Source organism: Procambarus clarkii, chromosome 90 (assembly GCF_040958095.1).
Source record: "Procambarus clarkii isolate CNS0578487 chromosome 90, FALCON_Pclarkii_2.0, whole genome shotgun sequence".
NCBI lineage: Eukaryota > Metazoa > Arthropoda > Malacostraca > Decapoda > Cambaridae > Procambarus > Procambarus clarkii.
The window spans coordinates 6832304-6849527 of record NC_091239.1 but is presented as its reverse complement, the minus strand read 5'-3'; the positions used below and the strand labels follow the sequence as shown (position 1 = coordinate 6849527).

At 49.0% G+C, this 17224-nt stretch overlaps 1 protein-coding gene across 1 annotated transcript in view; it reads left to right on the top strand.

Annotated features, from left to right (window-relative positions):
• The window catches only part of LOC123746470 (solute carrier family 49 member 4), a 308306-nt gene that overhangs the window by 39658 nt on the left and 251424 nt on the right, over nt 1-17224 (top strand). The window contains exon 2 of the mRNA XM_069318233.1: nt 3730-3807. Within this exon, the coding sequence (XP_069174334.1) occupies nt 3795-3807 (13 nt within the window). The 5' untranslated portion in view covers nt 3730-3794. The remainder of the gene's footprint in view (nt 1-3729; nt 3808-17224) is intronic.

Below are 17224 nucleotides of genomic sequence, written 5' to 3'. Positions count from 1 at the left end.
TCCCTGCCCCCAGACCACCTCCATTTCCCCCCCATGACCTTTATCTTTCCCAACCCCTACCCCAGATCCTCATTGTTCCTGCATCCCATGCCCTTCCCTGTTTCTCCAGCCTGTGCCCTTCCCAGTTTCCTCACCCCAAGTTCTTCTCCCTACCCCACCCCCCCCTCCCCAGGCTCCCTCTCCTCCTAAACCCCTGACCTCCCTGTCAACCCACCCCAGTCTACCTTGCATACCCCAACCCGTGACCTCCCACCCCATGCCCCTCCAGCTCCCCCATCCCATTCTCCAACTAACCCCCAATCCCGGACCCCCTCAGCTGCATCACATCAGACCCCCCTAGCCCCCTGTTCCAGATCCTCCCGGCCCCCTCACACCCCAGACCCCTAAGTCCTCCTTCCTACACTCACCCATCCTAGATATCCCTTGCCCCCAACTCCAGTGGAATCAACAGAAACTGAGAATGGACAGAAGAGAGTCAGCTTCAAGGTCATGTACTCGAACATAGATGGGATTACAAACAAGGCTAGTAAATTTAGGGAAAGAACACAAGTAAACCCAGATGTTATTGGACTCACAGAAACAAAACTCTCAGGAATCATAATGATTGAGGTGTTTCCCCAGAGCTACACTGTAATAAGGAAAGAGAGGAAAGGAAGGGGAGGAGGCAGAGTGGTGGCTCTACTGATGAGAAAGGAATGGAGTTTTGAGATGGTTATTCTGGGCTGCAAATGGTTCAGAGACTTCATAACAGGCACCATGATGATATGAGGACCAAGAGTAGTAGTAGCAGTGATATAACCCACCACCATATGAAAGAAGACCCAGGAAAGAGTATGGCAGAAACAACATGGCAGTTAATATTATCATTGAGAGCAGCTGCTGCTGCCTGTAGAAATCGATCCCATTTGCTCATCATGGGGAATTTTAATCATGGAAGGATGGACTGGGAAAACAGGGAACTACATGGAGATGAGGAAACATGGAGAGCGAAACTGCTGGAGGTGACGACTAGAAACTTTTTAAGTCAGCATGTCAAGGGTCCCACGAGAATGAGAGGCAATGATGAACCAGCAAAACTCGACCTAGTATTCACTCTGAACGATTCAGACATAAGGGAAATCGGTCTTGAAGCCCCCGTTGGTATGAGTGATCACAGTGAACAGTTGCTTGAATATCTGGTCGAAGAAGGGTTAATGTACTCAAGGAAGGGACCAGAAAGCAAGAGGCTGGCATTCCGGATGGGAAACTATGAGGAGATGAGAAAAGGCCTAACTGAAATAGCTTGGGAAACAGAGCTCAGAGGGAAAGACGGTTCAAGACATGATGGACTACATCCCACAGAAGTGTAAGGAGGCAGCAGACAAGTTCGTCCCAGCCCAAAAGGAAAAAAATGAAATGGAGATGAGAAACCCATGCTTTAATCAGAGATGCAAGCTAACAAAGCAGCTAAGTAAAAGAGCGTGGAGAAACTATAGAAACAACAGAACAGTGAAGAGCAGAGAAAGATACCAGAGCGCCAGGAATGAATATGTCAGGGTGAGAAGAGAGGTAGAGAGGCAATATGAAAATGACATAGCGAGCAAGGCAAAGACTCAACCCAAACTGCTGCATCATCATCAGGAGGAAAACAACAGTGAAGGAACAGGTAATGAAACTGAGGATAGGGGCAGAAAGATTCACTTCAAACGACAAGGAAGTGTGCGAGGAACTCAATAAGAAATTCCAGGAAGTCTTCACCTCAGAGCAAGGAGAAGTCCTAGAGATAAGGAAGGGAACTTCAAACCAGACACCACTAGAAGAGTTTGTGATTACCAGTGGGGAGGTGAGGAAGCATCTGCTAGATTTGGACGTGACAAAGGCTATAGGCCCGGATGGAATATGACCATGGATTCTAAAGGAAGGAGCAGAAGCTCTGTGCCTACAACTCCTCATGGTGTACAACAAGTCACTGGTAACAGGTGAACTGCCAAAAATTTGGAAGACGGCCAATGTACAAGTATACAAGAAGGGTGATAGGCAGGAGGCACTGAATTACAAGCCAGTGTCCTTAACTTGCATTCCCTGCAAGATGATAGAAAAGATTGTGCAAAAAAAAGCTAGTGGAACATCTGGATCGGAAGAACTTTGTAACACAACATCTGAATGGGTTCAGAGATGGCAAATCATGCCTAACGATTAATTGAGTTCTATGAACAGGCAACAAAAATCAGGCAAGAGAGAGAGAGAGAGAGAGAGGGCTGGGCAGACTGCATATTTCTGGACTGCCAGAAAGCTTTTGACACAGTACCACATAAGAGACTAGTGCACAAACTGGAGATGCAGGCAGGAGTGAAAGGGAAGGTACTCTACTGGATAAGAGAGTACCTAAGCAACAGGACACAGCGAGTCACCGTGAGGGGTGAGGTCTCGGAGTGGCGGGGAGTCACCAATGAAGTCCCACAGGGATCAGTCCTTGGACCTATACTGTTTCTGATATACGTAAATGATCTCCCAGAAGGAATTGACTTATTACTCTCGATGTGTGTTGATGATGCAAAAATTATGAGGAGGATCAGGACAGAGGAGGATAGTATGAGGCTACAAAATGACCTAGACAAAGTGAAGGAATGGTCTGACAAATGGCTACTTAAGTTCAACCCAAGTAAATGTAAGGTAATAAAACTAGGAGGAGAAACTAGGTGGTCAGTTACTGGATACCCAATGGGAGATAAAGTCCTTCACGAAACGGACAGAGAGAAAGATCTGGGAGTTGATATCACGCCAAACCTGTCTCCCGGAGCCCAGATCAAGAATAACATCAGCGGCCTGTGCGAGGCTGGCTAACATCAGAACTGCTTTCATAAACCTGTGTAAGGAATCCTTCAGAACCTTAAATACCACATATGTAACGCTAATTCTGGAGTATGCAGCCCCAGCATGGAGCCCTATCTAGTCATGCACAAGACGAAGCTGGAAAAAGTTCAGAGGTATGCCACTAGGCTAGTCCCAGAACTAAGAGGCATGAGTTATGAGGACAGACTACGTGAACTGCATCTCACGTCGCTGGAATAAAAAAGAGCTAGGGGAGACAAAATCACCACATACAAAATTCTCAGGGAAATTTACAGGGTGGACAAGGATGGATTATTTAACATGGGTGGCACACGCACTAGGGGACACAGGTGGAAGCTGAGTACCCAAATGAATCACAGAGACATTAGAAAAAACTTTTTCAGTGTCAGAGTAGTTAGTAAATGGAATGCACTAGGAAGTGATGTGGCGGAGGCTGATTTCATACACAGTTTCAAATGTAGATATGACAGAGCCCAGTAGGCTCAGGAATCTGTACATCAGTTGATTGACGGTTGAGAGGCGAGACCAAAGAGCCAGAGCTCAACCCCCGCAAGCACAATTAGGTGAGTACACACACACACACACACACACACACACACACACACACACACACACACACACACACACACACACAGGAGCTGCCCGTAACATCTGTCTAACTCCCAGGTACCTAGTTACTATTAAGTAATATGGGCATCAGGGTGAAAGAAATTCTGCTAAATTTGCTATCCGCGATCGCTGGGGATTGAACCCAGACCCTAGGGTTACGAGTCCCAAGCGCTGTTAACTCAGCCCCAGATCTCCTGAGTGTGAGTGTGTGTTTGTGTGTGTGTTACAACAGTAAATAGTGAGTTGCATGTATTGGATTCCTCAAAAACTTTTATATTTTTTTTTCAGAGGCTTGTTTCTCGTTGCGTTGTTCATCCAGACCCTCAGCGTTCACCAGCTTTCAACTCCTCACTATGGACGAGTCAGGTATGTGGTGAACCCTAGTGTGTGTGTGTGTGTGTGTGTGTGTGTGTGTGTGTGTGTGTGTGTGTGTGTGTGTGTGTGTGTGTGTGTGTGTGTGTGTGCGTTGGTAAGGTTTGTTGTGATGCATGTTTGGTTTTCGTGTGTGTTGTATCATATGTGGATTGGTCACGTATTTACTATTTGTGTGCAAAAGAGGACGTGAGTTCTGTTTAAGTATGTAGTGGCGGGTAATATCAGAGTTGGTCTGTGGCGTCAGTTTTGTAATGTTCGAGTGTATTACTGCAGAAGTAATTATTATGTTGTACTGTCACAGGTGTATTGCAGTTAAGTGCATGACTACAGATGCATAGTGGTTTCTTATCTGGTGACAGGTGTTTGTGTAGGTGGGCGTGTAGCATTGAGACCTGTGGAATCAGGCACTTGAATAATAGGGTTATAATTACAGGAAGATAATTGTCACACAGTTGGACTCACGTGTGTGCTTACAGGTGAATGATTGTACAGGTGTTGGTTGTGAAAAAATCACTAGGAAGAGGGGAACTACAAGAAAGTTTGAAGGCAGCCATTATTTTGCCAATAAGAAAATAGGGAGACAGGCAGTGCTAAATAAAATACTATTTTCTCGTTCATGAATATCATACATGGTTCTTCAGAGGATCATAAGATACAGACTAATAAAACACATGCATTTTTTTGTAGCAAACATCAGTATGAGATCATAAACAACGAGTCCTGCCTCACAATCCAATAGGTCTATGGCAGGGCCATATAAATCATACTAGATAGATGGAATAGCAGGCAATGCTATAGGATTGTCAGAAAGCTTTTGATACGTAGCCCTTCGGGAGGTGGTGCAGAACAAGCCTTTAGGACAGGGCAAGTGCCACTTTTGATAAAGTACCTAAGCAGAATAGTGCAAAAAAGAAATAACAACCCCATTCTGTATCATAATAAAATGTGTTACTTGGTCTTTTGTGGAGCAAGTAACAAAATCAGTAGACTGACATGTTGTCACAGCTCGAAGACGACTTGGCTATGTGTCTCTGGCAGTTTACCTTGTATGGGGACCCAGACTACAGGAAATGTTGGGTGGCCAAAGACAGGTGACAATGACTGTTATTCTGCTGATTTTGTTATTTACCCCATAAAGACAGGGACAAACATTAAAATATTACATGTAATATTGTTTTAAAATTAGGAAATTTAGAGAGGTGACAAATATTTTTTATTGAAAATAATAAAATATATACAATACTTGCACTGCATCAATACTTCGTTTCTTGAAGATGAAGGAAAATACTTGTGATGATGATAAAAGCTTTGGCCTATCTTGAGGTTATTTTGAGATGATTTCGGGGGTTTAGCGTCCCCGCGGCCCGGTCCTCGACCAGGCCTCCTTTTTGTTACACTCCCCCAGGAAGCAGCCCGTAGTAGCTGTCTAACTCCCAGGTACCTATACACTGCTAGGTGAACAACGGCATCAGGGTGAAAGAAACTCTGCCCATTTTGTTTACGCCTCCACCGGGGATCGAACCCGGAACCTCAGGACTACGAATCAGAAGCGCTGTCCACTCAGCTGCCAGGCCCCCTAAAAACATAAAAAGAAACCCCTCTGTTACCTTGAAATATTAAATGTTGAAATTCTTTTTATTTAAAAATTGGCTTACCTAAGAAAGTAAGTAATTACCAAAAAAAGGCTTGGTACCGCTCTTGGTAATTAAATTTAAAAATTTAAGTCTTAGTAATCTTAACAGATAGACTTTGTAGCACTATCAGGGTCTCATGATATATAATAAAGGCGCTAAATATCACCATGCATACGAGAACAAACGCATAAGGGCAATTAATATCGAAGGTATCTCATTCATTAGGGATTTTATCGAGGGAAAAATGACCCTATACTAGGAACACGAGAGACATGAACGTCTTCAATGTCGTGATATTCTAAAAGGAGGTGCATGACAGTTAGAGCAGACATTGCACTTCGGACAATAAGGAGCAGGTCGGTGTTCCCATTAAGTGCCTATGAGTTATGCATGCATGGGTAATATGTAACCTAGCCATAGTTGTTTCCCACCGACGATAATGGTAGTAGAAGGAAGGTTAATATATTCAATTACAGTTTGAGTTTAATAAGTATATATTGTCTACACCAATGTAACCCCCTCCCCGCCCAGCTCGTTGTCGCCGTGTGGGGGCTTAGTGGACGGCTGCCGGAGTGTGATGCTCCTTGGGACAGTCCTCTGTCCTTTTCTAGCCTTGTGCTCCTGCTGCCGTCCTCTCCAATTCTGCTGGGCATCTTTTCCTTTTCCTTCTGTTTCGTTTTTCTCCCCCCTCTTCTCCTATCTGCTTGCCGTTTCCTGCCGACCTTTTGCTCGTTCTGGTTCGTCCCTTGGACTTCTTCTATTTTGACGCCCGGGAGCTTGAGGAGGTCTCTTGTCCCTGTCTCTTGCACCCGTAGAACTGTAGTACCCGATGTCGAGAGCGAGGGGAACCTTTTATTGTCAATCCCCCTTTCGTCACTGAACCCGATCTCGACGGACTGTCGGTTTCTTAAGGTGGCGTTTGTGGGGCGTATACTCACGACGCACCCCTAGGAGGCCCCGGCAAGATCGGCGATAGCTTCTTGTTGGGTGTCCTGCCTCTAATTGTGGCTCCATGGTGGGTATGGGGGCACATTCGTGAATGAATTCTTCTTTTCGTAATGATGATAACCCCCGTTTCAGCTGCTTCTGGTGTACCTTCTCAGGCTCGTGGGGTGGGCGACCAAGCCCCCGAGTCGGTCCGTACTGGAAGACCGGGCTCTGTAGCCTCCACTGCATTGGGCCCCGACCTTGCTCCTCCTTTGGCCTCTCTGACTCCTTCCCCTGGCTCCCCTCCCTCCTCTGTGGTTGGGTCGAGCCCCAGGCCCCCAGTGGTGACTACCTCGTCCCCTGGCGCGGCTCCTTCTCTAGTTGTAACTATTGCGCCTTTTAACCCCTCTCTCTCTGGGGGTTCTCACCGCCGTCCTCGTCAAGGCCGCCCTCGCTCGATTTCTTCCAGTTCTGCTACCTATCAAGCCTTGTTTGGTCCCGCTTCATGGGCCAAATATTTTGATCTCCTCCCTCTTGATTCTGCGCCTCCTGACGATTTCTCCCTCCATCGACATCTCGTTGATTCCGTGGATGCCTCCATTACTTTCAACCCCACTCGTCTCGGTACACGTGTCGTTGCTGCTCCTTCTCAGGATGCTGCTTCCCGCTTGGCTGCCTTATCCTGCCTTGGCGAGACCCCTGTTCGGGTCTCGAAGAACGCTCAGTTGAATGCCAGTGTTGGCACTATTTTGCTCCCGCCCCATGTTGCGACCGGTGTTCGGGACCTGCACGACTGCCACGACGATATTCGACATATCCTTGCGGCCCAGGGCCATTCTATTCTCCAGGTGGACATGTTACTCGTCCCCCTCGTGGTAGTCGCCGTCAACCCCTCCAGGTTGTGAAGATTACCTTTGATGGTAGGACCCTTCCACCCTCTGTCATTCTTGCTGGTGCCAGGTGCTCTGTCCAGGAGTACATTCCTTCTCCTCGGCTCTGCAACAAGTGCTGGAGGTTTGGCCCATCCTACCTTCTCCTGTGCGTGTGTCCATTACAAGCTTGAGGCAGCCGTCCTCAACTTGAAGCACCGGGAGCGTTTATCTTTTCCTGAGGCGAGACGCCAGGTTCGCCGGCTCCCGCCTTATGCTCATATCTCTTATGCTCGCGTGTTGCGCTCTTCCTCTCCTCGTCCTTCCCGCCTTCCTCAGACTCACAACCGTTTCCGGGCCTAGGACCCTGATGCGCCCACTGCCCCCTCCTCTGTTCCTTTGGGTTCTCTCCCGAAGGATCCTCCTCCTGGTCCTCTGTCCGGGGTTCCCCTTCCTTCTACCCGGTCTGTCGTGTCTCCTGTGTCTTCTTCCTCGTCCCCCTCCGATCCTCCTTCCCATCCTCTTCCTCCATCTATCGGCTCTCCCCACCGCCTGTCGGTGTGGGCGGATGTCCATCGCTCTCCTAGCGGCCGTCGTGTGTGCTCTCGTTCGGCTTCTCCTGTTGAGACACTGGAATCCGTTGCCCGGTACGTAGTTGCTGGGACACCGGTCTCTTTAAGTCAGAAGCGTAAGCCTGGCTCCTCTCCTTCCTCTTCCCCGGCGGGTAAGAAGGCTTCGCTTTCTTCCTCAGCTCCTCCGTCTGGTTCTGTTGCTCCTTCCCCTCCCGTTTCAGTGATTGCGCTCCCTGTTCCTGCTATGGAGGTTTCTTTGGCTCCTGCTTCCCTTTCGGTTGCTGCTCTTGCTGGGGTGTGCTCCCCTCTTTCTACTCCCCCTCTTCCTGCTGCTGTCCTTGACTGCTCCTCTCCGTTGTCTCCTCCTCTTCCTCCTCCTCCTCCTCCTCCGGACCCCGCCCGCCCACCTCTGATCTGTTCTCCCGTTTCCTTCCCTCCGTCTTTGCTCAGTTTACCCATGCCCCCTAACCCTGACTTTGCTGACCCTGATCCCGACCCTGATATTCTTTAACGTGCTCTGTTGCTCTTTCGCCTTGGTTTCTTCCTTGTTCTCTGGTTTTGTCCTTTCTCTTCTCGTCGTTGTCCATTCTTCAATGGAACGTTCGAGGTTATTACGCCAATTTCCTCGAACTCCAACTGCTGATTTCGCGGTTTTCGCCCCTTTGTGTCTGTCTCCAGGAGCCAATGCTTGGTGCTCGTCCTGGTCGTTTTCGTGGCTATTCCTTTCTCTCCCCTCCCCCAGCCATTGCTGGGGCTTCTAATTCTTCTGCTCTCTTGATTCGTGCTGATGTTCCCTTTGTTCCTTTACTTTTTCCTTCGCCTCTCCATTGTTCTGCTGCTCGTATCTTTGTGGGGAAATGGTACACAGTTTGTTCTATTTATCTCCCCCCGAGTGTCCCGCTCTCTCTTCCTGATTTGAAACACCTCCTAGACTCCTTGCCGGAGCCTGTGCTCCTGCTGGGTGACTTCAATTGTCGTCATTCTCTTTGGGGTGACGTTCTGACGAATACCCGGGGTCGCCTCCTTGAGCCGTTTCTCCTCTCTTCTTCCCTGTCTCTTCTGAATTCTGGTGAGCCCACTCATTTGGACTCTCGGACTCGCACCCTTTCTTGTCTTGATCTTTCTCTCTGCTCTTCTTCTCTTTACTTAGATTTCACGTGGCAGGTTCTTGATGACCTCCATGGAAGTGATCATTTCCCCATCCTTGTTTCCTTTTTCTCTTTTCGCCCTTCCCTCTCTTTCCCTAGGTGGCAGTTTGCTAAGGCAGACTGGACCCTATTTACCCTCAGTGCTGCTCTCTCTGACCTCTCCTTTCTGCCTCTCTCTCGCGCTCTCCTCCTTTTTCATGACACTGTCTTCAACGCTGCCCTTCGCTCTATTCCTCGCTCTTCCTCTCGGGGTCCGCGGAAGTGCGTTCCCTGGTGGAATGCGGACTGTGCTCGGGCTGTCCGCTGTAAGCGTGCAGCCTGGAAGAGGCACCGCCGTAGGCAGACCGCCGATTCTTTTCTTTTCTTTCGGAAAGCGAGTGCGGTGGCCCGTAGGGCCATCCGTACGGCTAAACGTGAATGTTGGGCATCTTATGTCTCAACAATTACGTCCGAAACCCCTCTGGCCCAGATCTGGAAGCGTATCCGCAAGATAGCGGGTAAGTTCGTTCCCGATGTTTCACTGGTCCTTCACCTCCATGATACTCTTGTGGCGGACCCGTTGCAGGTCGCTTCCGAACTGGGTTCTCACTTTTCTTCTGTTAGCTCTGGTCTTCATCTTCTCCAATCTTTCCTTCTTCGTAAACCTGTCCTTGAGTCTCGTCCTTTAGATTTCTGCACTCATCTTCAGCTTCCCTATAATGATCCCTTCTCTCTCTCTGAACTTCGTTCTGCCCTGGCCCTCTGCGGTTCTACGGCGGCGGGCTCCGATGGTATTCATTATGAGATGCTTCGCCATCTCCCTCCGAGCACGTCTCAGTATTTACTGAGTCTGTATAATCGGATCTGGGAGTCGTCGTCAGTCCCTGAGGACTGGCTCGATGCCGTTGTCCTCCCTGTTCGCAAACCGGGGTCTCTGGGTACTTCCCCTAAGGACTTTCGCCCTATTGCTCTCACAAGTTGTGTCTGCAAACTCTTTGAACGTATGGTTAACGTTCGTCTGATGTGGTTCCTGGAACACCATCACCTCCTCTCCCCTTCTCAATTTGGTTTCCGCAAGTGCCGCAGCACGACAGATGTCCTGGTGAACTTGGAGGTCTATATTCGTACTGCTTTTGCTGCGAAGACCTCCGTTGCCGTCCTTTTTGGCCTGGAAAAAGCTTACGACACCACTTGGCGTTATCATATCCTATCTCAACTTCATTCTTTTGGCCTTCGTGGTCATCTCCCTCTCTTTCTCCGCAGCTTCCTCTCTCGTCGTTCCTTTCGGGTGCGCCTTGGTACCGCTCTCTCTCCCTCTTTTCAGCAATACGAAGGTGTGCCCCAGGGTAGTGTTCTGAGCACTACTCTTTTTCTGGTTGCCCTCAATGGTTTTCTTTCCTCTCTTCCTTCTGGTGTCTTCTCCGCTCTCTATGTCGATGATCTTACCCTTTGTTGTCAGGGTGATGATTCGCCTCTCCTTCAACGCCGGCTTCAACTTGCAATTGATGCCGTGTCGTCTTGGGCCACAGATCATGGCTTCAAGTTCTCTACTTCTAAGACTTGTGCCATGACTTTTACGCGGAAACGGGTTGTTCTTCGTCCCTCTTTGTCACTTTATGGTCATCCCCTTGAATACAAAGATTCCGCGAAGCTTTTGGGGTTATTCCTTGACACTCGTTTGTCTTGGTCTCCCCATATCTCTTACCTCCGTGTTGACTGCTCTAAGGCCCTTACCCTCCTTCGGGTCTTGTCCCATACTTCTTGGGGGGCAGATAGGCGCACTCTCCTTGCTTTACATTCCTCTCTCGTCCTGTCTAAGCTTGATTATGGTTGCCCTGCTTACTCGTCTGCTTCTCCTTCTACTCTTCGCCGTCTTGATGCTTTGCACCATACTGGGTTGCGCCTCAGTTCTGGTGCCTTTCGTTCGACTCCCATCCTTAGCTTGTATGTTGACACTGGCTTCCTGTCTCTCCAGGACCGCCGTGATCGCTACTGTCTTCGCTATCTTGCGCGGTCCTTGCAACATCCTTCCTCTCGCCTCTGTCGTGCTTTAACTTTTACCCCTCCTGCGGTTCCTGTTCCTCTTCACCACCTCCCTCTTTCTGTCCGGTTATCTCGCCTACAGGATATTCTTTCCGTTCGTATTTCTGATGTTTCTCCTCGTGTTGTTCCTTCTTTGCCCCCGTGGAGGGTCCCTCTTCCGCGGTTTTGTACATCCTTGACCCGTATCACTAAAGCTTTTACCCCTCCTACGGTTCTAAAACGCCTTTTCCTCGAGCACTTTTCTTCTCACTCCCGCTCCGTTTCTGTCTTCACCGATGGGTCTAAGTCAGCGGACGGTAATGGCTACTCTGTTGTTTTTCCTGATCGCACTTATATGTGTCGCTTGCCTCCGGAGACTAGCATCTTTACAGCGGAACTTTATGCTATTCTCTATGCTCTTCGTCTCCTGCTTTCTCGTTGTCAGTCTTCCTTTGTAGTTGTTGTTGACTCTCGTAGTGCCCTCATGGCTCTCGGGTCCTTTAATCCGGTTTATCCAGTAGTTGTCGAGATCCAGCATTGGCTGTTTCTCGTTCACAGTAAATTTAAGTCGGTTGAGTTTTGTTGGGTTCCCAGCCATATTGGTGTGTCTTTAAATGAGCGTGCGGATGCTGCCGCCAAGGAAGCTGTCCGCTCTTGTCCCATCTCTCGTAAAGGCATTCCGTATTCCGACTTTTACCCGGTTATCCATTCCTCAGTCCTTACCCGTTGGCAGGCTTCTTGGTTGTCTTTTACTGGTAACAAGCTACGTACTCTTAAATGTTGTGTTTCCTCGTGGCCGTCCTCCTTCCACCGTAACCAGAGGTGGGAAACAGCTCTGGCGAGGTTGCGTATTGGCCATACTCGCTTAACCCATGGTCACTTGATGGAGCGCCGCCCTGCCCCTTATTATCCTAGTTGCATTGTCCCTCTTACGGTCGTGCATGTCCTTCTTGAATGTCCTGACTTCCAGGACGAGCGTGTGTCTTGCTTTCCGACCGCCCCTCGCGGTCACCTGTCCCTCGCTAGAATTCTTGGTGACTCAGATACTTTTGATATCGTTCGCCTTATGCGTTTTTGTTCTCGTATTGGCATCCTTGGTGATATGTAGCGCCCTCTGATTATTTTGCGTATTTGATGGTGCTACATAGCCTTCCCGGTTTGGTGCCTTCTTTTGATAATTACTTGCTTGCTTACACCAATATAATTTATTAATGAACATATTTTCTCTGAATATATAATTATTATTGACTATTTAATTAAATTTACTTAGGCTGAAAGTCTATTTAACTAGTACTCTGCTGTATTCTATGACTATTATGACTGCCGTAATAAATGACTATCAATAATTTTAGGGTGATATTTTCCATTCTACGCAAATATCATCTACCATCTGGAGGGGTGAAGAAACACTAGATCACTTAATCTTTCCTTTTTAATTGTTCAATATTTTGTCAGTAATCTGACAGCTTCAGGAGTACACTCTGTTGCACTAAAACAACTATACTATGATGTCTTAAATAAAATGAAGACACTTGATAGGAGCTTTTTCACAGGTTGATGGTAGCAGCAGTCACATCCATGGACGTTAAACCCAGTCCCATCTTAAGACCTTTGCAAAGACATCAAAACAATACACGCAGTGTGCAACATGACGTTAATGCTGTCAATAATAAAACTATTTGTGAAAATTCCATTTACTTTCTGATTATTATGGAACTTGTTTTAAAATGCATGCCATCGTCTTCCCATTCTCTGTATATATCACATGATATTCCGAAATCGCCACGTGGAGCGCAACCCACATGGGAGCGGCATTGTTTTCCTGACTGCTCGTAACACTCGCAACAGCCGTGCTTCCCGCAATTTACCAATTACCGTTGTTTTACCTTAGGTATGTTTTTTTTTTTTTTATTTTATAAATTACACAAATACAAGAACACACAAAACAACGCAAACCTGTACACATCAAGTATACCAATGAAGGAACAGTACACAGGGATAAACAGTCTGTACACTAAACAATAACAGCAACCGCAAAACAAACACAAGCGCTGAACAAAATAAAAACGCATTGAAGCAATGAGCTAAACAGTACGGGGAATTAAGTGCTAAAACAGTACATGGAAACAATAGGCTAAACAGTTCATATCTACATAGCAACACAGAACATGGCAAAGAAAATTACATGAAAAATAAAGAAAACAATAAAGTACATAAATAACATTTAAACACACCGGGAACCAAGAACACAAAACCTACACAGACGTGGACATAGAATCATGTGCACAAAACCACGCCTACCACACATACAGAAGAACAAAGGAGCATAGGACCATACACGCGCTACCCAGGAAAATGACATACACTAAATGAGAAGAAAGTATGTACACACACACTAAACACACTCTAAACAACAAGACAAACACACTCATACCACCCACACAACCACGGCACACCACACAGCACCCAAGCACGCAAAATAATGGGTCACAGGCCAAAGCGAAACACGGCCACAAAAAGAACAGTAGAAAACAGTACAGCAGAAAACCCAGGCCCACGCAGGAGCCAAAACCCCCCTCAAAACCACACACCCACACGCATACGGACACAACCGGCACCCGGAGGTACGGAAACACACCACACACACACAGGAGCAGCAGCATCTCAAGGGGAGAGAGACACAATCACACGCAACCCCCGCCAAGGACACCCAAAGAAGCGGAAAGGGAGCGCATAGCAAAGCAAACCCCGAAACCCCCCAACCCCTCTAAACCCCCATCGACACCCCAACCCCACCCAAGACGAGAACATCACCTTCCCACCAAGGCACCTGCCGACCCAAAGGCAACCCCACGCACATAGGCATCTGTGAACCACCGACCAAACTCCTCCGGAAAAGCGCACTGCAACCACCACCAGGTAAACCGCATGCGCCCCCGTAAAAATTCTAAAATTCGGGCAACCCCAAAACCCTCCCGCCTCCCAACCCACACACAAAACACATAATCAGCAACCAAAACACATAATGTATTACGCACCCGCAGCGGCTAAGCCGGAAAATACAAAAACAAAAACTGCAAAACATCACCCCGACAACCCGGACCACAAAACACCTCCAGGACATCCCGAAACCAGTCCACCAACCCCTGTAACCGGACACAAAAATAAAATACATGCACCTGCGATTCACTTAAACCACAATGAACACACGCCCCAGAATCACGCAAGCCAAGCATACACAACCGCTCATTTGTCGCCAGCGACAAATGCAGAACCCGAAACAGCAATTCACGCTGCTGAGGCGCCAAGAACCGTGCCCCCAAACACGACCAGATACCACCCCAATCCCAACATGGGAATAAGCCCTCCACTCGAGGCCGCACCCGGGGCAACAACACCCCATACACAGCCTTGCACGAGAAGGACAGAAACCCAGGATGGCGGCACAGCTCCCGAAGAATGCCCACGGCCCAAGAATAAACAGGGGGGGGGGGTAAACAAGGCCACCTCCTGACAAACCCCCAAATCAACCAAAAAACTGAAGCGAAGCGAGCAGAAAAAACACTCAGCGTATTCAACCCCCCACCGAGAGCCAGCCCCCGACGCAACGAGACCCAGAAGAGGGCCTTGGCCTTCGTGAAGACGTCAGGAATGCCAACACCCCCCTAACACCAACGTCGAACGGCGCACCGGTTGATAACGCCCACACCATACATATCTATACACCACACTCTCCAAACTCAAGGCCTTCCGACGATCCAACGGGAAACATCGAGCCACAAACCAGACACGCGACAAGACCTTACACGCAACAAGCAGTCCCCGCTGATAAATCGTCAAAGGACGATGCGACAAGAGGCCAATCGCAACCCCAACCAACCGAGAGACAGCACCCCATTTCCACTTCAAGGAGTGGTCATAGGAGGCAAACCAAGTAACCCCAAGAACCCGAATCGAGGAGACCACCGGAAACCACGACCTATCCCACACCAAGCGGGAGGCCCACACACCGATCCCCATCAACCCCGACTTCTCCCGATTAAGAACGGCCCCCGTAGCGGACTCAAACCGCAGGAGAACCTCCTGGACAGCTTCAACAGAACCCTCCGAAGCTAGAAATAGAATGGTGTCGTCAGCATACCCGCAAACGGGTAGCCGGAAACCGGACGGCAGACAAGGAGGCACAATCAAGGAACACGCTTTCACCGCCCGGAAAAGAGGTTCCTGAAAAATCACATACAAAAGCATGGACATGGGACACCCCTGACGAACGGAACGGCAAATAGGAAAAAATGAGCTAAAAAACCCATTCACACAAACGCGACTGCGACTCCGGACATACAACAAACGGACCCACCCCACAAACACCACCGGAAAACCAAGCCTCTCCATAGCACTAAAAACAAACTCTAAAGACACCCGATCAAAGGCCTTGGACCAGTCCAAGCTGATCATAGCCGCCGAAAGCCGATACTCGGACGCATAGAGAAGCACGTCACGAAGTAAGGCATTGCAATGCATCAGGGCACGGCCAGGCACACCACAAAACTGCTCCATAGAGACCACCGACGCAACGACACCCCGACATCGACGCGCTAAAACCTTAGAAAGAATTTTATAATCAACATTTAAGAGCGTAATAGGCCTCCAATTGGAAAACAACTGCAAATCGCCCGGCTTCGGGAGCAGCCGCACGATCCTGTCACAAAAGGAATCAGGCAGAGCACCCAAACGCAAACACGCCTGCACCACTTCCAAAAGCACCTCCCCCAACACATCCCAAAAGGTAAGGTAGAACTCAATGGGCAGGCCATCCGCACTCGGCACTCTCCCAGAACGAAACGACTGAACCACCTCCAGGAGCTCCACCGTGGAAACATCCTGCACCAACCGGTCACACTCCGAGCGCGACAAAACGGGGAAGCACCTGTCCAAAAAGGAACCCGCGAGCACACTATCCCCATGCACCTCCCCATAGAGTGCCTCCAACTCCTGCCGCGCGGTAAGCAGAACACCCTCTGTGCTAGAAATCACAGACCCATCAGGCCGCCGAAGGCCCTTGAGAAGAACAGAACCCCTAGCACCCTTCTCCCTCCCTAAAAGAAAGGGAGAGAGCCTCTCCCCATCCACCCGCTCAGCTACACGAGCACGCATGCGAACACCGTCAGCCAACACCGCACGTAAATCACAAATACGCTCCTTACACTCAGCAATCTCACTAAAGCAGTCAACCCCAGCATTCAACTGCACATATAAAGAAGACAAACGCGCCTGAAGTAACCGCAGCAGACCAAACCTCCCGGCAGCCTCCCACTTAGCAACAATCCCAAAAAACCTCCGACACTCCACCTTACACCACTCCCACCAAACGAACAAAGAGGAGAAATCAGCCTTCCGGGCAACGATGCCAACCCACCAGGCCCGAAACTGCGCACAAATACGTGGACAACGCAATAACCGACAATTAAGTTTCCACCACCCAGGCCCCACCCGCACCTGACTCCGGACACCAACCCGGACAACCACCAAACAATGATCCGAGAAAGCCACCGGGACCGTGCGAAAATCAAAAACCGAACACTCCCCACCAGAAACATAGAACCTATCCAACCTAGAACTCGCCCCACGCGCAGCGAAGGTATACTCCAACGAGCCGCCACACAAAACAGCCGCATCGCGAAACCCGCACGCACGCAAAACCTCAATTAAAGCGGCCAAAACATTCCGAGGGTGAGCACTAGAGCAATCCCTCACACACGTAACACAATTAAAATCCCCCCCAAAGATCAAATCCCGCGTATCATGCTGCAGGTATGGCAAAAGCCCCTCCCGAAAAACAGCACCCGGTCCTGACGATGCGCCACCCCAGAAGGGGCGTACACTGTCAATAACGGAATCACAACCCCCAAATACTCAGCCCGAACAAACAAGACCCGCTCTTCTTCATCCATTTCCGTGTGAAGCACGGAAATAGATGCCCTCCGCGAAAACAACAACAGCGTTCCCCCAAAGGACGTCCTCGGCGGGTTCAACACAACATGATACTCAGCACACAACCCATGCAACACAGACACATCCCGAACATTGTGCTCTTGGATCAGAGCCACATCCACCCGCTGCTCCCGAAGCACATCCACAAGGCCCAATTGGGCTGCCAAAGCATTCAGACCACGAACATTCAAAGACGCACAAACAATAGCAGGCGCCATCGAACCCATTAATGACCCCCAGCCCCTCCAGGACCACCAGACGGCACA